General features: G+C 32.9%; 1 protein-coding gene and 2 long non-coding RNA genes across 3 annotated transcripts in view; all 3 read left to right on the forward strand.

Annotated features, from left to right (window-relative positions):
• The window catches only part of LOC127867362 (uncharacterized), a 32,995-nt gene extending 22,854 nt beyond the window's left edge, over positions 1-10,141 (forward strand). Inside the window, exons 3-4 of the long non-coding RNA XR_008043462.1 lie at positions 9,734-9,841; positions 10,077-10,141. This is a non-coding gene — a long non-coding RNA (uncharacterized LOC127867362). The remainder of the gene's footprint in view (positions 1-9,733; positions 9,842-10,076) is intronic.
• Positions 10,142-11,056: 915 nt separating this feature from the next.
• LOC127867363 (uncharacterized) lies at positions 11,057-13,705 on the forward strand. Its single transcript, XR_008043463.1, has 3 exons — positions 11,057-11,180; positions 12,326-12,462; positions 13,660-13,705. It is a non-coding gene; the product is annotated as an uncharacterized LOC127867363 (long non-coding RNA).
• A 1,480-nt stretch (positions 13,706-15,185) lies between these two features.
• On the forward strand, positions 15,186-19,734 carry LOC127867346 (transient receptor potential cation channel subfamily M member-like 2). Its single transcript, XM_052408441.1, has 5 exons — positions 15,186-15,397; positions 18,455-18,559; positions 18,860-19,114; positions 19,321-19,433; positions 19,586-19,734. The coding sequence occupies exons 1-4, from the start codon at positions 15,320-15,322 to the stop codon at positions 19,405-19,407; spliced, it is 525 nt and encodes a 174-aa protein (XP_052264401.1). The 5' UTR covers positions 15,186-15,319; the 3' UTR covers positions 19,408-19,433; positions 19,586-19,734.
• Positions 19,735-22,268: the final 2,534 nt, after the last annotated feature.

Below are 22,268 nucleotides of genomic sequence, written 5' to 3' on the forward strand. Positions count from 1 at the left end.
ATGTGGCCTCTAGAGTGGTAAAAAAGAAGTTATGTTAAATGTAATATGTTAAATGCAATCTATCGATTGTGTAACACTAGTACAAGGACTCAAATTTTGTTAACAAAATGCAATTCATAACAACCAAATTCAAGCAGATGCCGATAATGTCAAATGCATTTTTTTGCAGAAGCAAACATTTTGTCTACCTATCGTTTGAACATATCTCCACAGAATAGTAGAGATTTCCTAAAAAGTGTACATGTCTTTGTACATGAATTGGTGTACTAATAGGTAAGCGAACATCATTTGCAATTGTATGAAACTCTAATTTTGTTGATTTTCTGGTACCATTTCTGCGCACTTTTATTCTAATTTTATAGTGATAAACCTTGCATCTGTTTTGAAAATGTTATAGAAAGATCGCATATACGCGCTTGGAATCAAATAAAAACAAAACATTACACATTTCGAATCAAATACAAACAAAACATTACACATAGTTTCTTCGTATTCGTATACATCTTATCAGAAACACGAGAATTACAATAGAATTAGTTGACTTGTTCTCATTTGTTAGCAATTAATCTATTATAATTGACTACCAGAACGTTTCGAGCAAACGGTTTCCGTTTGAAAAAGCCCACTTATATCCAAGGAATTGTTCACGTTCACGTTAAAAAGACCAAAATCAACCAGGATACCCTTATTGTACATTGAAAGCAGGCAAATTAAGCAGTACAAATATTCAGTCTCTACAATGTGGAAATTTGTGAGTGTTGTCGTACTAATATTTTAGTTAAAAGAGAGAGAGCGGCTAACATTAACTAATCGTGTAAGTATTTATTTACTGCATTCACGATTCGTCGCGTGTATAGACCAAATTACGGCATTCGTAGAAAAGGCTTAAATAATAATTGCATATGTGTGTGTGTTTATATTGATATTATTATTTATTAATTCTCACACGTGTTATAACAAAGGACCCTTTAAAATAAGTGCCTAACAATTGTGTAAGTATTTCACTCTGGACCCAACCGGCTGTTTATTACATAAAGTAGCCTCTGAATTAACGTGGGCGCCATTTTGTTTTCGGACTACTTTTGAAACTCAAAATGGCCGATAAAATGTCGGAATGTGATTTGTGCTTCAAACCGGACAGGGACATGTTTTCTTTTGTATCAAGCAAACATGTAGATTGTGACATTGTGAACATAAATTTTCCTGCGGGAAATACTATTAAACGCTGATAAAATCAGGAGGATGCTCGAAAAAACATACAGTGGACGACGATTTTTATTGCGAAAAGTTGAGAAATTTAGTAGCTACATTTTCACGTTTCTAGAGTGGAATAGTGTTATTTTTTAACTGTGTTCGAAGCAATTGAACTAGGTAGTGGAATTCGATTGTTGTTGGAAATGCAATTTAGAAGTATCTAGTATGCATCATCGTGTAGAATTATCATCAGCATCATTTCTGTGGAACATTGCAATATTCAAAATACTAGTGTTTCATAGTTATGGTGCTTTTGACACAGTTCACTAACCATTATGACTGAAATGATTCATGCACACAGGTAAAGTAAATAATTGAATTTGTGCAGAATGTTTATTTTTAAAAATAATTATTTATTTTTACCAATTTATTTAAGATAGATTGCACTGAAAAACTAAAGCTTAGTAAGACACTCAAGCCTATTTCCTGGGTAGACACAATACTTGTTCAGAGTATAGCAGGCTCATACGACCTCGGGTTTATTTGGCCTCGGCCTTTAACTAGGGTCGATTAGATTTCAGAGTTTTTAGCCCTCAAAGCAACAAAATTTACTTATTCCTTTATTTAAAGATTTTGAGATACCTCACTCACTGCCAGTGGGAATCAATTTTTGGGGGATCAAACAGGGACCTTTTTATAGCTAGATGTACATATCCAATATGCCAGCAGCACTTTTTTATATTCAATAAATATAATAATTGATGATTCTGTCCTTCTAACTACTAATTTACTAAAACAATGTGAAACTCATTCTTAGCTCAGCTGATTTCGGAGAAATCCCGAGGTATTGACATAGCCAGCTCTTTGTCCGCCTTGCTAAAACCTTAAAATTGGCTCTAAAATCTAAGTGCTTCCTACTACAACATTGAAACTTCATATGTAGCTGCACCTTGACGAGTTCTACACACCACACCCATTTTTGGGTCACTAGGTCAAAGATCACTGTGACTTCTAATATTCTTCTGAAAAGCTTTCATTTATTCAAAACTGTACCCACAACCAAGCGTTGGCACCGTCTATGGGTTGCTCTTGTTTGCTACTGTCCTCGGCACAAAACAAAAATGATATATTTGCATGTGCATCCAACAAAATCAGTAAAACTAACTCTCACTTAATTACAGTAACTAAGTATGTTGCATGTTAACTTTTCAACACTATATATATATATATATATACAATTATACAACTACGGGACACATTATTTATGAGAAATTCCAATACATCACCATATCATCTCAGATTTAACTAAGACAATCTAGTGTTATTTTAATTGCCATTTTTGCTATAACATATTTTTTTAATTTAAGTTATGATGCATTGATCTTGTTTCTGAATTCACCAAACATTCATATTTATCTCTTCTTTTGAAGAGAGATGTTATCTGATATTAAAATAATACAAATATAATAACTACAAAGTGAACACACTTCAGTTGAATATTGTGACCAATTAAGTTTTGCCAAAGAGCAAATCAGGTCTTGAATTAAATTAAATACAAGTAATCGGAAAGACTCTGTCTCTTGGATCCAAGTAAAGACTTATTTGTCAAATATGTAAATTTGCCCTTGGCCATATAGAATTGGGGAGAATTTTTGAGTCATGTAAAAAGGAGCAGGGTGTGGTATGCTGCTATTTATCTCTTGAGCTTTCAAATGAATTTTATGGGTAATTTTCATACAACAAAACAGAAGTGGCAGATAAAAAATCTTTAAGCAAAACACATGAATCATACGAATGATATCATATAGTGTAATGAAAAAGCATATGAGCACAAATTATATCTCATATTATTGGTGCAAATGTCATTTAAGTGTAACATTTCAAAAGAAAATTTATATAAAAGGGTATTTTTAATTGTTAACAAGAGCTGTGTTCGTGAAACACAATGCTCCCTACTGCGCTGCTTGAAGCCATATATTTGACCTTGAAGGATGACCTTGACCTTTCACCAATCAAAATTTGCAGCTCCATGAGATACACATGCATGCCAAATATCAAGTTACTATCTTCAATATTGCAAAAGTAATGATCAAGGTTAAGTTTTTGGACAGACACACACAATAACAGACAGACAGGCCAAAAACAACATACCCCCGATCATTCGATCCTGGGGCATAAAAAGGTTATTTGAAGATGATTTTTATTCACTTAAGCATATAATTACAAGAAAAAGTGCATTTAATACCCATAACATGTAACAGTAATTGCATTGTATTTTTCTGCATTTAGTGTGCATTTAATACCTTTAAAAATGCAAACAATACACACTTTTAACAGAAAGAAATGTATTTGTTCTGCAATTTTCAACATTAAAACACTTCAAGTATATTTGTTATCATCACAAATACACTTCACTAGGAAATAAGTATGTAAACCCTTTCCCACTCAAAGCCAAAGTGGAAATGGCTATGTGCAAACAGCATAAAATCAGAACAGCTTATGAGTTACTCACAGTCCGTTCAGGTTTTATGCCGTTTGCTGCTCATCAGTATCTAACGTATGGAGATGAAGCCTTAAAAACTTGAAACTTATAAGAGAGGTGTTAAATGAAATATAACTTTCAGTTTCTAAGGCACTATAAATGTGCGAAAATACGTACATGTATTTAAGTGGTAAAGGGTTTAAGTGCATTTTTAGTGTGTTTTAAGTATATTTTTAAATGCATTTACGCAAAATTTAGTGCATCAAAAACAGTGTCAAATTTATACAGTGCCTAATTAGTAGCAATAGGCCTTATATGGTATACTTGTGGTAGAAATAATGCATTTTGTATAATACAACAAACATTACTTAGTCAATATAGCTTCCCAAACAGTGCAATACAATGTTTAATTAACTACACAATGCAAAGTTGGAACATGACATCAATCTTGGAATAATCTTTTCAATAATGTATAATATGCTGTTTTAATTTATAAGTGAAATAGACACTTGCATATAAAAACTGATTTTACATAAAAACTTATTGTTTAATTTGATTGTTTAAATTCTCAAAAAATGAAACAGTTTATAAATGCAGTCAGAATAATAAAATATGCAATTGCTATAAATAATAAAATAAGAGAAACGCGCTTTGGTACTAAATCACCGAATGAATATTACAATAATACATTTTGAATGTGTAATTAACAGTTTTGTCTAAGAAAATCACCAATTCTGTTCATATCAATGTACATGATTCTGGCATAGTTTTGTGCATTTCTAAAAAGTATTCTATGCATTGAAGTAAATTTTTCATTTTGAGAGCATAAATTGTTTAATTTGGCACAGTAAAATTGATATAAAATGTCCATCTAAGTCAAATTTATTTTTAGTTTTCTCTTAGAAAATTCTAGAATACCAGCCCAGGTACTCAATAAAAATATAGGTATTTATTACGTTTATGGGATAACCATAAAAATGTGTTCCTTTGTAAAAAAAAACTTATTATTTTATGTACTGTTGAAACATTGAAATCTAAGTATGATCTCAGATACTGGAAATTTTAATCATTAAAGATTTTAACACAAAGTGATTATTATTACAACATGTATGAGTTTCCTGATGATGTAAGTCCTGTATTTCATCTTACACACAAATACCATGTTTATTTTTGTTAGTAATGATTTCTGTGATAATTGTGAATAAGTAACATTTATATTTACCGTTTGCATTTATTGCCTCATTGGAACAATATAGACAGACATTGAGCTTCTATGGTTATGTTCATTTCAGTCCAAAAAGTATGGTCATTAAACCTTAAATAATACAGAAAGAAAGCACATACAAAACTGTTCTACTTTAAGAGATGTTAATTTTTATCATATATTTAATCATTATAGAAGCACATATATATTAACAATATTATCAGAAAAATGTCAAAATATAGTGCTACATTTATGAGTAAAACCAGCAAATCCAGTTAGAGCTGTTAATTGTTATTGTAAAGAGTTTCAATATACAAATAGTGTGATAATAGCATAACTTAAATATGCAATAAATTACAAAGATATTAAACATGAATGTCATGTTTTTACCAGGCATTTAATAACTACTTGCAATGCATAAAGAAGGACCGATATTGATTGTTGCAAAATTGAATAACATTGTCCACTTTTGACCCAAATTAGTTGGACTAGTGTAACATATATGCATGCATTAAGGAGGTCATCATAATCAGAACTGATTAATACCCAACATAAACACCTTCTTATTGACCTGTGTCTGGTTGCTCAAAAACCATTAAAATGTGATTGAGCTGAAAGCTGTCAATTTTTTATAGTTATTAAATACTCAAGTAAACATGACATTGTCTTTCGCATTAAAATACATCTGTTTTAGACTATTTTCACAAAACTTGACCAGGAAACATCTGGTATTTTTCTTATTCAATTTCAAGTAAATTAATTTTGGATTGATCAAATGTGAAAGGTCAAGCAACTGTGTCATGTTTAAGGATAGGTACATAGCATGTACTTAATTGAAAGATGTTGCCCAATTTTATCAGAGACCTATACATACCTGTTTGTATACCGGTAGTCCCTGTTCTTATTATATACTTTAAATTGCATGTATAATGTATTTAATAGTGAATGAAAACAAACTAGTACTTTAAACATAGTTGTGAATAAATTCTTTCATGGTTCAGAGTTAAAATGGTTATAATTGGCATCTCTCAGTCATTTAACCAGCCATACAATTACTACAACAACTATTTTGGTTCCCTGAAAACAAGACAATGCAGTGCTGTAGCCAAAATGATTAATCAAATGTAAGCGCAAGCATGGAATTGTTTTGAATGCATGAGCACATTTCATTGTCTATGCCTTTCCTGTTTTTCGCAATGTCACCGTTGTTTTAATAACACAAGGCACTTGCAGGTTTACCGTTGCTACCTGCTCTACCGATTTCTTGCATGTATTTTTAAAGTGTTGTAGGTGGTTGCATATGAATAACTCTTGCAAGTGAAGGCGCGTTTAGACCCATACCTAAGGCAACTGTTGCAAGCACTAAATAACTTTTGGATTGTTCTTTTTAAGCTCAGAAATAATGTGAGCTTTCATTCTGTCTGTGTAGTCTTTGTGAAATTGGGCTACAATTCGATCTTCTGGTTGTGTACTGGATTCAGGACAATATGCATGTTTTCCTTGTTCATGGAAAAGTAGTTGAAAGCAATAGCCTAGAGATTCCAAATTATCACAGTACATTATGGTGACTAGAAACTCAATATGTTGGTCTTTAAATTCAGGCAGCACTTCATGCATTATGATATCATACTTTTCAGATTTGTGAATATTTGGCATTTTTTCTTTTTTTTCCCAAAAAATATTAGGGTGGTCTGGGTTGGCTTATACTTTTGTCGTGTTCTTGAATTGCAGAATTTCAATAATTTTTTTTATAGTATTTGGTGTTGCTGTCGCTGTAAGTACCAAGTGAGGTATTTTTGGAAACAAACACGTCAGGTCTCCAAGTCTGTTAATAAACGCTTTGCGGAAATCTGAACCCCTGTAAAAAAACAAGACACATTACAGCAATGATGTTGTTCTGTCGTAATTCCAGCAATCAATATTTAAATTATGTTATAACGCGATTTTTGAATGAACTGGAAAATGCTCTCAGAAAATGCATTTTTTCATTCTTTAAACTAATGTGTTCATAGTTACTCAGAAGTCTGTGAATAATGAACAGTCAGATATATTTATGAATAATCGCTAGGTGTCGAATTAGCAAATTGCTTATTTTCAACACAATCGTGGTAAAGATCGCGAAAACATCTTACTACCTGAAAAATAATGCTTTTGCCTGTGCCAGTTGGAAGAACTGCGATCGAATCTTTCAAATAATAAAGACTGATTAGGGCTTTCAATTGGTAGTCGCTAAAACTAAACTCTATCTTTAGCTTGCTCATCGCATATTATAGACCAGACTTGAAATCCATTTTAACTTTGAAATGTAAACAATACCATGCAATTTACCGTTTGCCGTAAAAGTCAAATAATGATTTATTATGTAATTATATATAATTCAATTGCTTGTTTTTGCATGACAAAGTAATAAGAAAATAATTTAAATGATAATCATACGTCTGTGTATTGCATCACTATTTTTATGCGTAGTTTATCGCCTTATAACGCAGGCGGATCACGCGTTGGGTGTATCAAAGCCAAGATTGCTGGTAGTTAGGTACGAGTCTACTCTTTACGGAGAATTCGAAGATGGACGAAGTGTTACGATTGGAAAAAATTGTCAAATGGCAGGCTCAAATGCGTGTATTAACTTCGCGGTGCAAATGCTTAAAACAATATCAAATTTTAACTAACACAACAACAATAGAAATAATAGTTATTTACTTGACCAAAATTGATTTTCAATTTCATTTCATCGAACCTCCATATGTAATTTCCTTACATTTTACGTACACTGCGTAGCGTTTTTTTCCATATACACGAATATTACTTGTGTACCTGTAAATACATTTTATTGAGATGCGTACCATGGGAAATCTAGGGGTGGTGCGGCAGTTTTGGCGATCTTTCCCAATAATATATAGTTTTGCAAATGTATCTGCACAAAATTAACACAAATACTATGTGTAAAATGAACTTAAAACATTGGGTTACCGGCCTTGTTTCGATTTTATTTGCAATTACGCAACATGCACTTCTGCATAAAAACTGATAAATTTCGACTTGTTTAAAACTAAATATAATCACTGATAAAAGTTGAAACTGGCACATTTTTGGTAGCTTGTAAGCCTAAATACACAAATTCGTATTGAATGAAAACAAACGTAAAAAACAAATGCATTGCATTACATAAATGTTAAACAATAGTATTTTAGAAATTCTATTCGACCGATGAAACCGACACAAATCATAATATTTAAGCCGAATTATTGAAGTTTAAAAAAGGTCTAGATAATAGAAGTTTGCCAAAATATCTTCAATGTATTTATATTTATTTTCTTATCATACAAAATATTAAAACATATATCGGTCAACGCACTATTTTTGGAATATATATAAACAAATTTAGAACTATCCAGAAGTTATATTTTACAAAATACCACAATTCCGCCGATTTAATTGCACATTTGGTAATTAATTCACACAGTTTGCATACGTATCATAGTTTTGACAGTATTTTAACATGTTCCACGAAAGAAGAAACCAAACTAATCGACTAAAATTAAATTAATACTAGATTAACAACGACAATCCCGACATTCCTACACATTTAAAATAGTGTATCCAAAATAATTTGTTCGTGTTTAAGTACTACATTTTATTGTTTTCTATGTCGTATTTCCTTTTTCATGCGTTCGGCGGAAGCGATAATAATACACATGAAATAGAGGATATTTGTTGGATTCGGTGGATTATCGATTTTAATTCACGAGTGATCATAGAAAATATATTTTTTCTATGATCACGAGTGAATTAAAATCGATGTTCCACCGAATCCAACAAATTTTCTTTTTATTTTATGCTTTTGTTCAGAGTTCAGAGTACATTGTACTTACAACATTGAGTATCGATTTTAAAATAACATTTTCGGATCATTCTTTAAAAGAGCTTTCTAGCGTTCACAACACTTCTAAAAGCAATCGGAATAATAAATCACGGAATAACAATGAGTGGTAAACGTAAGTTCCTCACATTAGAGGAGCAAATCAAGTGTTTGAAACTATTTGAATCTGAAAAAATTCGCGTGTAATAGCAAGTGAGCTCTGTGTTGGACATACGCAAATGCAGAGTGTGCTTACGCGTAACCGAGAAATTATGGAGGAGTTTGATTCGAATGCAAATGTGAGTTTGAAGCGTTGTATTTTGTATGAGGTTGTTGAATTAAAATGCTTTTTGTGTGATGTTTGCGTACGAATAAATTTAAACAAACTTGTTGCGTCTTTTTCTTTGAATTAGAACGGTACAATATTTCCGTACTATCGGTTTATGAAAGCGAATCCGCTTTTTAGACTTGTACGGACGTGACGTCAACGGCACGTGACAAGTTTTATTAACTGAATGATCGAGATGCATGATTAAACAATTAAACTAGCGTTGATAAAGTCATTGCTTTTGTTTAATAACAATATGAAATTAAATCAATCTATAAAATATTATTCTGTATTATTCAATGTAAGTAAATTATGTTATTATGCTTATTTAACGGCAACGAGCATTTGTTTAACACTGTATGCAAACGACTGGGTGGGGTAACGACGTAGCAATACTACCAACTGACAAACCATCTTAAAATTGTGATCCGAATTCAACGGTCACCTGTGGACAACGGTCACTTTGGTCATTTCCCTTGACTTACCGCTGAATTCAGGTTTGACTGTATACAATTGCAAATAATTGTATGAAGTACAGTAATAAACCCATTAATGTACAAAAAATACTCTATTGGGACATCTTACTAATCTGAGCAGTTTTGTTCATAAGACACATTAACACAATTGCTGGTTCTACAACAAACAGGAAACATTTTTTTTCAGAAAAGGACTTGTCTGAGCTCTGAAATCCCAATACAGTTACACATATATTATGTGAAGAACAGACTGGGTGTCGCGCATAAGAACTGCATATCTACCGCAAATGTCAAGGTAATACCTATAGTTAAAACAAATACCGTTTTTAGAAATTATAATTTTATTATGTGCCCCATAATAACTTATGATTTCCTCCTATGATCTTATAATATTCATAATTATTAAATAATAAGCTCACATGGTTCAGCTTTTTGATTTCCAGCAATTATTTAATGATTACAAAGTATGACAAAAATAAGTGTAATGTTGTCGTACACACATGTCTTACATGTTAGTATACATCCTATAGAACCCAAAGGTCTAACAATGCGGACGGAACATCATTCATGTACAATTGAAGAGGAAACATCTAAGGTAATACAAAACAACTATGATATGGTAGCAAAACGCACGTTGAGGTAGGCTTTGCACTTGTCGTTTCCCTAAAACAATCGATCAAGACAATCACCGATGTACACATGGCTGTAGCAAAAAATCCGACGCGGTTCAAGAACCAGTAATTCTGTATTTTGTCAACACAAAACAATGCAAATTTGTATTATGCATGCAACGAGCTCCGGATATAAATTATTTTTTAATTATTTACTGTAAGTAAGCATCGTCATTACATGACGTTGAAACGACATTTAAAAAAATACTCGTCTGATGATAATGAAAATAATTAGATATCACATTACTGAAAACTAAAATGAATTATTACAATGTTCCATTTATGTTATCATCTCATGTGTTTGATCAGCAAATAAAAGAGATTAACAACCAGTATTTAATTGTTTCCAACAGTAAAAAATTGAAGTGAAAATTATGTATACTGTTCACTGTTTCACTTTGAAATGACGTTATTAGTTTTACGTCATGACGTCAATATTCCAATTATCAAGTATAACCTTTTTAAAGTAAACACAAACGGTGGAAAGCGTTACATTAATCATTGCCCCGGTTTCGGTAGATTTTGGATTTTTATGCATTTGTGATCATATTTAAATAATATTTTTCCTGCTGTATATTATGTTTTTATTCAAGAATTATTGTCTGTGCTCACTCATTCACTTTGAAAATCTACCGAATTCCAACAAACATCCTATATATTTCATCCAAGAAGATACCTGCGTTGAATGTTAATTGTCCGACTTGTGCAATTATTTTGTTATATTGTATTTTTACATTGGTCTATTCCGACAAGGAAATAATTACATAAAAACTAGTAACATAGACAGATATGCACATATAAATGCAAATACATTTTTTATACTTTCTTTCCAGACCGAAATTATACAAGCATCTAATGCCAACCTCATTATATCTGTCATCGAAACAACACAGAGAGGGAAAGAACTTAATGACGCCCATCAGCGTTTGCTAACATCACTTGGTGAAATTGCAGATAGCAAAGGTAAATGATAAAATTATGTTTATTATGCTTTTTAATATTGAAACACAAATAACATATACACAACAACATTTTAGACGCCATTTAAAAAACGATCCATTGCTGTTTCAAGTCATTAGCCTTTTATTTGTATTAAGGCACGTGGATTATCAGCTTTAGTACTGAAGACGAAGCCGTTGAGTTCTTGGAGGTGAAACAAAACAGTTTCAATGCTTACGAGAAACCAATTGAATATAGCAGTCGCACTGTCCGTCCGTCCGTCTGTCCGTCCGTCTGCCCGTCCGTCTGGCATTCCGTGTCCGGAATTTTTTCCTTTACGTTTTCATATATTAACCTGATTTTTGGGGTGTGAGTCTACTTGCATGACGAACATATTACGTTCGAGTTTCGTTCCGGTTTATTGATTTTTTGCGAAGTTACGGGCCTCTTATATAGAATAACAGTTTCCGGAATTTTTCTACACGCTTGCTGATATTGACCTGATTTTTGGTACGTGAGCCTACCTGCATGACTTACAGATCAAGTTTGAGTTTCATTCCGGTCAATTGATTTTTAAAGAATTTACGGGCCTTGGGCTTAGGAATTTTCTTAAAATAACACTTTTCTCGATTTTTTTCCGAAACGCCCTCAGATACTGACCTTATTTTTGGTGTGTGAGCCAACCTATATGACTTATAGATCAAGTTCGAGTTTCATTACGGTCCATTGATGTTTAACGAAGTTACGGACCTTGGACTTAACAATTTTCTCTAAAATAACACTTTTCCGGATTTTTTTCCGAAACGTTTTCAGAAACTTACCTGATTTTTGAGCCTACCTGCATGACTTTAACATCAAGGCTGAGTTTTGTTATGGTGCATTGATATTTGAGGAATTTACGAGTCTTGGAATTTACTTTAAAATAACAGTTTCTTGGACTTTTTTCTAAACACTTTCAAATATTGACCTGTCCAAGGCCCGTAACTCTATCAAATATCAACGAACCGTTACTTTGTCATGATGATTTCAATTGGGATTTAGCTTCAAATTGCAGTAGGGGGGATTGTGTTTCACAAACAGATCTTGTTTACATTAACACTGTTATTAGAATCAATCCTTCTTACTAGACTACTATAATATGCTTGTGTATGTGTATTGTGTTTTAACAGCACACCATAGCACTTCGAAATTGCTGCTATCTCTTGCTTGGAGATGGAACAAATTCGATTTTGCTCAAAACGAGATACAGTTTCCAGATCCGATGTCTGCATGCGATGAAATCACATCTTTGACACATGTGACCAATGTAAGCGTTTGTGTTATGCAGTTACAATAAATATTATTAAATGATTTCAATATAACATTCACACATGGTGAACATAACACAATTGAGTAATGAATAACTTTTGAAAATCGAGTACTTGTATGTTTAAATATGTTTGTGTTTTCCAACAGTTAAATGAAATGATGTTTAAGCATCTATATTTATAAACTATAAGTATATTACGCATGTATTGCAATTTGAATTCGGATAACAATGTATGCAGTACATTTTGGGTCAAAACGTACATGTACGCACTACAGCTGAAACAGTTATACCATTGTAACCACTGTTATCTATGTGTAACTTCGGATATTAATTTATAACAAATTATAATTGTTGATACATGTTTCTTCCAAAAAGAAGTGAACATTACTTACTATTGATTTGTTTTGTATTTGAGAATCTTGATAAGTTTCAATAAAACTATATCAATAAAAAATCTTGACATTTTGATTATATCGAAATAAACATTTGCCGAGAAGGCGTTTTGTTAGACGTAATTTCATTGTTTAAAGAGACTGTGCTCTTATATGGAACTTTAGGTCGGACAAAACCGAACCGTGGTTACAAATAATCACAAGTGTAATTAAAATTGCAGTATCGGTGTGCTTTTGATGTTGTTGTTTTGATGCCCTTTCAATCCGCCGACGCGGCAGACCGACAAATCAGAGGCACCAACTTGCCAACGAATGGGCGAAAGAACGTGCGAGATTAATGTGTCGTTATGTCGTTATGGCATATAAAAACTTGTCGTATTGGCGCTCTTACATTGTCGATATGATGTGTTGGTGAGCTTGAAAGTCGCCAACATGTGGACAGGCCAGAATGGACAGTATCTTCACTTGTTGTTTCGGCACGTATATTTGGCGATCTGGAGTGTTGTCGTGTTAACGCCCTTCGAAGCGGAAAACACACATGAACGATATAGCTGAAATCAACCACCATAGTGCATCATGCTAAGTTCGGTTATTTATGCATAGTATAGCATTACAATCTGTTAGAACTGGGAACATATGCTGTTATGGTTATTGTACTTACGCTCAAGTTAACTGCATTTTATAGTTAATCCGCATTATTTAAAAAAGCCATTTTCAATTTCTATACATATGAGCATCTTTTCCCAAAAACTCATGTTCGCCAAAATACCAAAGATCTGACAGGCATAGATATTATTTTCAGGTCACAATTGCTGATACCCTGTTCGAAATATTGGGCAATGATCAAGCGGACTTTGTCGAACTGCTGCTTCCAACAGAATTGAACGTAAACTACGAAGATTTGGAGAAATTATATAGCGATGTTAGTCGTCAATCTTCAAAGAAGCTTTTAAAGACTGCCTTTAATAAGACATTAATGTAGTCAATTGCTGCTAAGGAAAACATATTTGCACATATAATAGTGCTATTCTATCATTTTGTTCTTTACCAAAGGTGCTGGGTGGCAATGCAGTCAGTGACACAATAAAAATGTTTATTAAAAAACAGCTGCACTGGATACAGGTACAAATGAGCACGTGTTCGTAGACATAACATTCTAGGAAAGTTTCAAATGAAATAAATGAACGGATGAATCAAAATGGATCTTTTACTTGACCAATTTATTACCTATTATCCCAGTTTGACATGTTTGTGAACATTTTACATAAAACACATTTTTTTAATTGTATAACAATAAAAAACTAAAAACTTAAAAGTATGTTATTATTTATTCTGTTTGTTACATTAAATGTATCATAAACTGTTTTTAATGTCATTTATAGCCAAACGAAGACACATATCAGTCAAGAACGCCATCTGAATTTCCGTTGTTGTCGAGGGTTGGAAACCTCTTGAATGCTCAGTTCAACAATATGAGCAACCCGTATTCCGGTGCGTTGGAACGTTGGATATATAATATAAAATGAGTCTAATGCAGTTGCTATTATCAGTTAAATAACGCTGGCTCTTTTGTTTCGGAAGTCATGAGCACACTCATATCTGATTAACTTTACCATTGAAAATGTGTTTACATATGTCATTACGTTTAGAGCAAATTAACGCAATTTAAATAGTGATTGACACATATTATTTATTCCTATACCATTTGGTGTGATGTAAGTCGATGCTGATATTCATTGTTATTTTTATATTAACGCAGACCAAAAAAGGCCGATTGGTTTTGTAGACCTTTTTCTCTTTGCCATACTATTTAACCGTCAACAGCTTGGAGAGCTCATGTGGAAACATTGTCAAGACAAACTTGGTAAGTGACATATAATAAACTACACACTAGGGTTTTCTTCTATTTTGCAATTCTCAATTTGACTATTATTACACTGATCACATACGCTGTAGTTTTGGCTATATTGTATAGTTACACATCATAGGCACAGCCTTGGTTGCAAGTTCAGTCCTGAAAGCATTTGCAAACACAGCGGGACGTTGTCTGGAATCAGAACTGTCAACTGTTTAGTCACGTTTAAATATATTAAAGATACCAAAAGATGTAATATGGTTATATAATACTTAAATTGTGAAACTATTCATTGCCTCAATGAGAATGTATTGCAGGCGAATTATTTTTGTTCGTGAAATCAAATCCAAATGGACTAAAATTATTAGAGTTAGAATTGTTTACTGGTGTGTTACCCGTTTGGCTTACCACAAGTGTACTTTAAACACGGCATTGCTACACATATATATATTGTAGGGATTATGAACAAAAAGCAATTGGTGTGCTCACAGAATGTTACAAGAAAGACAATAAGAAGGCCCACGATATATTGATAAAAACACTCGAGAATCCATTTGATAAAATAAGGCCGTTAGAGTTGGCGAACAGTAATTATCTCAAGGAGTTCATGGGGCACGATTGTTGTCAGACGAAACTCAACATCATTTGGAGAGGAAAAATTACAGTTGATATGCCCTGGTGGAAGGTATTTTGCTTAACATATTTGTGTAGGTCAATGATTGATGTGAATCAAACAATATGTAATCGTCTTTTATTTTAATCGTGTAATCTACCACCGCATTAAAGTTGGTTAAATGTTAAAAAATTTAGCATTAAGGATATCTATGTGGTATCAATGCTTTTCAAATGAAAGGTTGTGTACAGATTTCAACCATGTGACATTTGGTTTCTGACAGCAACCTATTTTAAGCAAAGACTGCGGTAATGTTTGACTGATCAATAGTTCGTGTTAATGACTTTTCTAAACTAAAGGCATATCTTTTCTGAATTCCCCAAACAATTCTAACATTGTGGCCCTTTATTTAGCATTTGATTGTTAAAGTATGGAAATAATGACTATAGGAATAATAAAACTCCATAAACATAATCACGATAAACACTTGTTATTATCCACTAGTCCTTTTTTAAGGCCGGTTTCCAATTTAAAAATATGACATACACCACACGTAGCCCGTTATAAATCACAAAATACACACAATTGTAAATGACCTCATATCACTTAAATTCAACTATGAAGCAATAAAAGATAAATATAAATTAAATATAATGACAATGCAATTTCCCAATGGTTTAATATCCAAAGACAAACACTTTAAGAACCAATTATCATATAGTACAAATTCCAGACCATTGTTATACATCTTCGGGAGAAGAACTATGAAAATGCCATAGTGCATAGCATAGATTTAAATGCGATATATTAATATTCAATATAATCGAAAACGATAATCTTTATTAGTATACAAAATTCGAAAATAAAATGATTTTTTTATTTGACCAAGCGCTTTGTCGAGCGTGTTCCGTATATGCTATTAGTAAGTCTTGCTTCATATATGTTGTTTTGACCTTTTCTTAGTGTTACTTGCAGAACATAACATCGTACTTAAATTATCTTGTGAAAAGTATAACCCGAAACGTGCTCAATGGATTTAAATGAAACTTCACATATTGATTGCCACGTAATGGTAGGCATATATACATCACATCGTCCACCATTCAGATCTACCGTCCGCCCATCGGTCCATCCGTCCATAGGTCCTTTGGTCAATACTTTTTTCCATCAGTCTGCTTGCTTCTTGTTCAGAGCATAACTCGGGAAGTCAAGTGCGGAGCATAACGGCCTTAGTATTTAAGGTATTTGTTTTAAACTTTGTACATTTATAAAGACATTCAGCGCAAGAGAAGCCAACTCTCTTATCAGTATTTTTGGAGTTATTGCCATTTGCATAAATTTTGTATTGTCCGTTTCCTGTGTGGAGCATAACAAGAGAGAGAGAGAGAGAGAGAGAGAGAGAGAGAGAGAGAGAGAGGGAGAGAGAGAGAGGGAGAGAGAGAGAGAGAGTAGAGAGAGAGAGAGAGAGAGAGAGAGAGATCTCATCTCTAGCTCAGAGGGCTTCCTCTAGAGGCTCTAAGCTCTCTCTCTCTCTCGGCGTCGCTCTCGCTCTCTCCTCGCTCTCGCCTCCCTCTCTCTCTCTCTCTCTCTCGCTCTCGCTCTCTCTCTCTCTCTCTCGCTCCGCCTAGCCTAGATCTATGAGAGAGAGAGAGAGAGAAAGTGAGAGAGAGAGAATGTCGAGCGCATAGACAATAACTATGTCTTAAGTATTTACAGAACTATTGTGTATTTTTGACATATGCCAAGCATAAATACGTAAGTATTGAAGGGTCAAAAATAAAAGAACCATTTATTTTTATACCTAATATAAGTTTTGGAGTGATTGCCCTTTGCGTATTTATTTGTGTGTTTGTAGAACATTCAAACATACTGCGTTTTCGTATAACTCGAAACATATCACATGTATTTAAATTGAAACGCCTTAAAATGAGTTTAAGCTTTGAGAGGAAGTGCAGAAAAAAAGTACCATAACTTTTTCTATAATATTTACAGAGTTTTGCTTTTTATTAATGTGTTGTGCGCACTCTATTATTGAATAAATTACAATTGAAGATATTTATATGAAACTTCGTAGATCTAAAGAGAACTTGTGGGTATGTGCAGAATGCAAGAACTGTAACTCTCTTTTCCACTTTTTTTGAAGTTGTTACCTTTAATGTTTTATTGTGCAGAACCCAACTAGAGAGTATCATTTTGTTGTGCAGGCCATTACTCAAAAAGTTGTTTCAAATGAAACTTCTTAAATTCATAGAATATTTTTAGAAGAAGTGCGAAATACAAGAACTAAAAAAGTTCTTCGATATTTGTGGGGTTATTGTCGTTTGTTTAATTTACTTTATACATAGTAGTAAAACATTACTATTAGTATAAATTTGATTGTTATGGAAATTCATATATCAATACAGGAAAATGAGATTTCAATATTTAAATTTATACATAAAACACGTCTTTGTAATGCATTTCATTTAATACATTTAACAGTTGTGTTGTCCCCAATTTTGAATTTAATTATCACACTTTTGTGTCAATATAATACTTCGGGCGAATTCGGCACTTATTGTGACGGTAGTTGTTTCTGATCGAAATAGTCATATATTGTATCATACTTTGTAATTCGTGAACGTTTTGTCGTTTCTATTTACTTTTTATTATTTGTGAAATATAGATGAGATCGATCATTACTTTTTCAAAGCTGTCACTTTACAAATGGGATCTGTCAATCAATTAAAGATGTTACTCAGAATGAATCACTAATGTATTTGCTGAGAAAGAGTTCTAGTAAAAAAAAAACACTAAATAACAGGCAAGAAATATCAAGTATATTTATAGAAACGACATAAGAAACATATCAACCACATTTAAGAATCCAAACAGGAAGATTCTCATTTACGCAACTGACTCTATTAAACGATGTATGTTATAACCAATCCCGACTGAGACAAAGCATACGTTTTTGAAACAAAGACATTATATTTTCTAACAATAAATATATAAAACCTTTTGCCTAGTTCATGAAATAAATATCCTTGTTTAAATAATATATTATTAGGCATTAAACGATCTGCAACTTAAAAATGAAATAAAAGAGATCATCGGTAGATGTTAATATATTGGATGTTTATGTTTTAGATCCTCCTGGCGCTTTTCATGCCAATTTTCATATTTTTGATCAAGTTCACCACGAATAATGGACCATTTAAACCTAAGACATTGTGCTGCAAGAAACACAAAAAGGTTGGGTACACTTACTTTTTATAAATGTATTTACACTATACAGTATGTTTTATATGGTTACTTTTTAATTGCAAAGTTTATCACAGTGTTAAATATACATGTTGTAATGTATATTTGTATTGATCTATTATTGATATGTTATTTCAATCATAAAGCGTACATAAGGGTGAAGTATTAACATATGTTTAAAACGAGCTGTTCTGTACAAGGTGATTAAAGATTTCCAATTTTTAATAAAGTGAACAATTGTTTTAAGTTGCAAACCTAGCCAATATGTTTTGAAGTATTTTATAAATGTAGAAAAAAGAATCGCACATGATGGAGCCGGAACTGGAAATGACTATGAAGGGACCGGAACAGGACCCGGGCATGAAGGAACAGAAACGGGAACCGGAACGGAGAAAAATAGACTCCTATTTAAAGAAGTATCCATCGTCAAAGCCGCAGTTGTATCCTGTTGGTATTCTCCGCAAGAACCAAGAGCGAATTATACACATTACTGATGCCATGTATTATTTGTACACAGCGCCTTTTTCAGTGTACTCTTTTAACTTGGTAAGTTGTGCATGATATGATGGGGCATTTAGGTATTTACCGCAAGCATTTTAAATGTATATAAATAAGGATTGTATTTTACATGCTTGCAACACACAAAATTATGATGACATATCGATGGCGTGACAAAATTATATACAATTGTATTCCCGTTCTATGTTATGTTTTGTAAATTGTTTGTTATATAAACTGAATTCGTGTTTCAGCTGTCCTATGTGATTTTCATTATATACTTCTCTCACTTCATCATGGTCGACCTGAATGAGGAAGCTTCCTTTAAGGCTGGGTCCTAACAATGTTCTTAGAGGAAACGAGAGAGGTACACATGTCTATATTGAACAACATGTTTACGGCTTATCTCTCTAACATCCTCTTTTTTTCCATCTAAGAAAAACAACAACACATTACATACCCCTAATATTCTTTGTCAGCTGAAATGGAAACGTGCGTTTTTTATGTTTCTTTTTCCAGAGTGTCAAGAATATAACGCTTGATAGACTCATGGGTCGAATACAATATTGGTTTGGATCACAGTGGAACAAGTTTGACGCGATCTTATACGTTTTTTTTATCACGACTATTGCGACGAGATATAGTCTTTCAGGAAATAACTTTCAGTATGTCCGCTTTCTATACAGGTACGTAAAATATCATGTATACTCACGGTGTAGTATGTATTGTAAGATCTCATGCATTAACACACCTAATTTATATTATTTTATATTGACTATCATTACAGAGGCGACATGCGTATATTTTAGATTGTTTTCGGTATGACACTTTTTTAAGGAGCCATTGTATATACAAAAAAAGCTTTTAATGGGATGTGTTCGTTTCCAAACTACAACTAATTAAAATGTATTGGCATCAGTACTCTTGAATAATTTACACTAATGTTACCTTCAACATGATACCATGTCTCGAATGAATTGAGGTCGTAGGTTTAAGGTTACGGTCAAAATAAGAGGAAAATCGTAATCGGTGAGTATCCTCCAGCTCTGCTAATATCCTTGTATTTCTTTTACTAAATAGTAAAATGAATACCAATTATAGTAGCAAATATGAAAACCATCAATACATGCTTATTAGTGTATGTATATTTATTATGAATATATGAATGTGTTATTGAATATTAATATATTTTTAACATGGCAGCACAAAACATGAACGATCATTCCAGATTTATGATCTGAACTTCCGTATGTACTTTATTTAAGGCAAGTAGCCGATTGCCTATACGAAACAGGTCAATAGAACACGGCGGTAACAAGTATAACGTATATCAGATACAAATAAATAATAATGATTTTCGGACCCGCCGACTCTAATTTTTGACGAAACCAAAAAAAAATAAAAAAATTGAAAATTTAATCTCGATTTTTTTTCGGATGCCAAAAGGTGGCTTTTAAACACGAAATGGGTGCCGGGTTTAAGAAAAAGTTCAATAGTACTGGATTTTACCAAAAGCTACGCCATAATTGTTTGTTCAAGAACGCTACAAAGCTTTCAACAGCAAAGTCTGCTGACTCCATTCTATACATAGATGGTGACGTCACTACGTTATTGTCAATAAGACCGGTGTGTACACAATGCTTCTAACTCAATAATTATGCAACCGTCAAATAAAATCCTGAATAGAATCGATTTGTAAGTAAATATTTTATTATTTCTTTACAATTTTATCAAATTGATAGTATTAAAATGACTAAATATTATTATGAAAGCAATACGAAAAGAACGATTTAAATTCAACAGCCGTGAACAGGTACCCGAAATGCAAAACCCATTTACGCCTATCAACTTTAAATCTTCAATATTTGACGCACAAATACGGTCATATTTTAAAGAATAAAATTGTATGTGTTGTTTAATGCAATTGTAGAGAAGAATTTGTGCATATAATACGTGTTTTTTCGTTATTTTCAATGGGTACGAAACTTCGGTTTTGTTACGGACTAGTTCGTACCAAAAGTTCAAAAATCGCAAAATCAACAGTTTTTAAAACGATTTCAAACCATGAATGTCCAAATAAAATAAATCGTTTATTTTTATTTTTCAGGCTAAAAATGAGCAGTTGTATCTAAAATGAAATTCCCTGGTCCAACAAGGCACTGTGGCATCCGCTGTGAAAATTGCAAAAACTTGACTCTTTGAACAATGGGTTAGTGATGGAAATAAACTAATTTTGCAAGAAAGAAAAGCAGGGGTGTTCAGTGTTCATTCTGGGCAACGCCATTGCGGGATTCCCGCATCGAAATATTAATGGGCGCAATCTAAATAATATCAGTGGGCCAGTCGGACGAATACATAATAAAATTGGCGCATTAAAAAATAAAATCAATGGGAAATTTAATTTTCAAAAAGAAAGCGATGGAATCGTACTGCGAATTCTAAACACGGGTCTGCTGAGTAGGTGGAAAATAACCGTTGCTTGGCTACCGCGGGCGCACTCAATCTCTTGCACGACGGTTACATTACATTCACCTCTGTGTTGGGCTCAGAACGGACTATTGTTATGAAAGCGTCTCATTTATGTCATGATCATTCCAAGCGTTCATCAGTGAGGTTACAGAATACTAAACAATCTCTCTTGCACGACGGTTACATTGCATTCACTGCATTAAAGAAAACCATCTCATACCATGATATCTTATATCAGTCTTAATTCATTATTATAAAATTGATATGTTTTTTTTATGTTAAGAAACCAACATACATACACACGTCGAAACAATTCCTAACGTCACTCAAAAAAATATGTTCAATTGTTTACATTTGTGAAGTGCGTGGAATGATTCCATCTGCGTATGGGCAATAAATTAGTTCCAAAGAGTTGCATTAAAACTCGCAAGTTTTTGCAAGATTTATCGTACATTTAAAAGTCATATTTCTTAATTTAATGCATGCGATCTTAAATATCCAATCAAATATACGTTGAATGCGTTTGTTCGGTTTTATCTATTTTATAGACAAAATGGAGGGCTGAGCCTTTCGCAGAGTTGTATGTGAGAGCAAGGAACGACAACTCTGCGTGGAGATTGGGGCGCACTGTGTTGAATCCTGCACTTTCATTAGTTGATAGATGTCAAATGTCTGCAAACTGTGACTACGTCATCAGAAAGTGTTGAAAACGTTTGTCAGCATATTTAATTGC

Source organism: Dreissena polymorpha, chromosome 2 (genome assembly GCF_020536995.1).
Source record: "Dreissena polymorpha isolate Duluth1 chromosome 2, UMN_Dpol_1.0, whole genome shotgun sequence".
NCBI lineage: Eukaryota > Metazoa > Mollusca > Bivalvia > Myida > Dreissenidae > Dreissena > Dreissena polymorpha.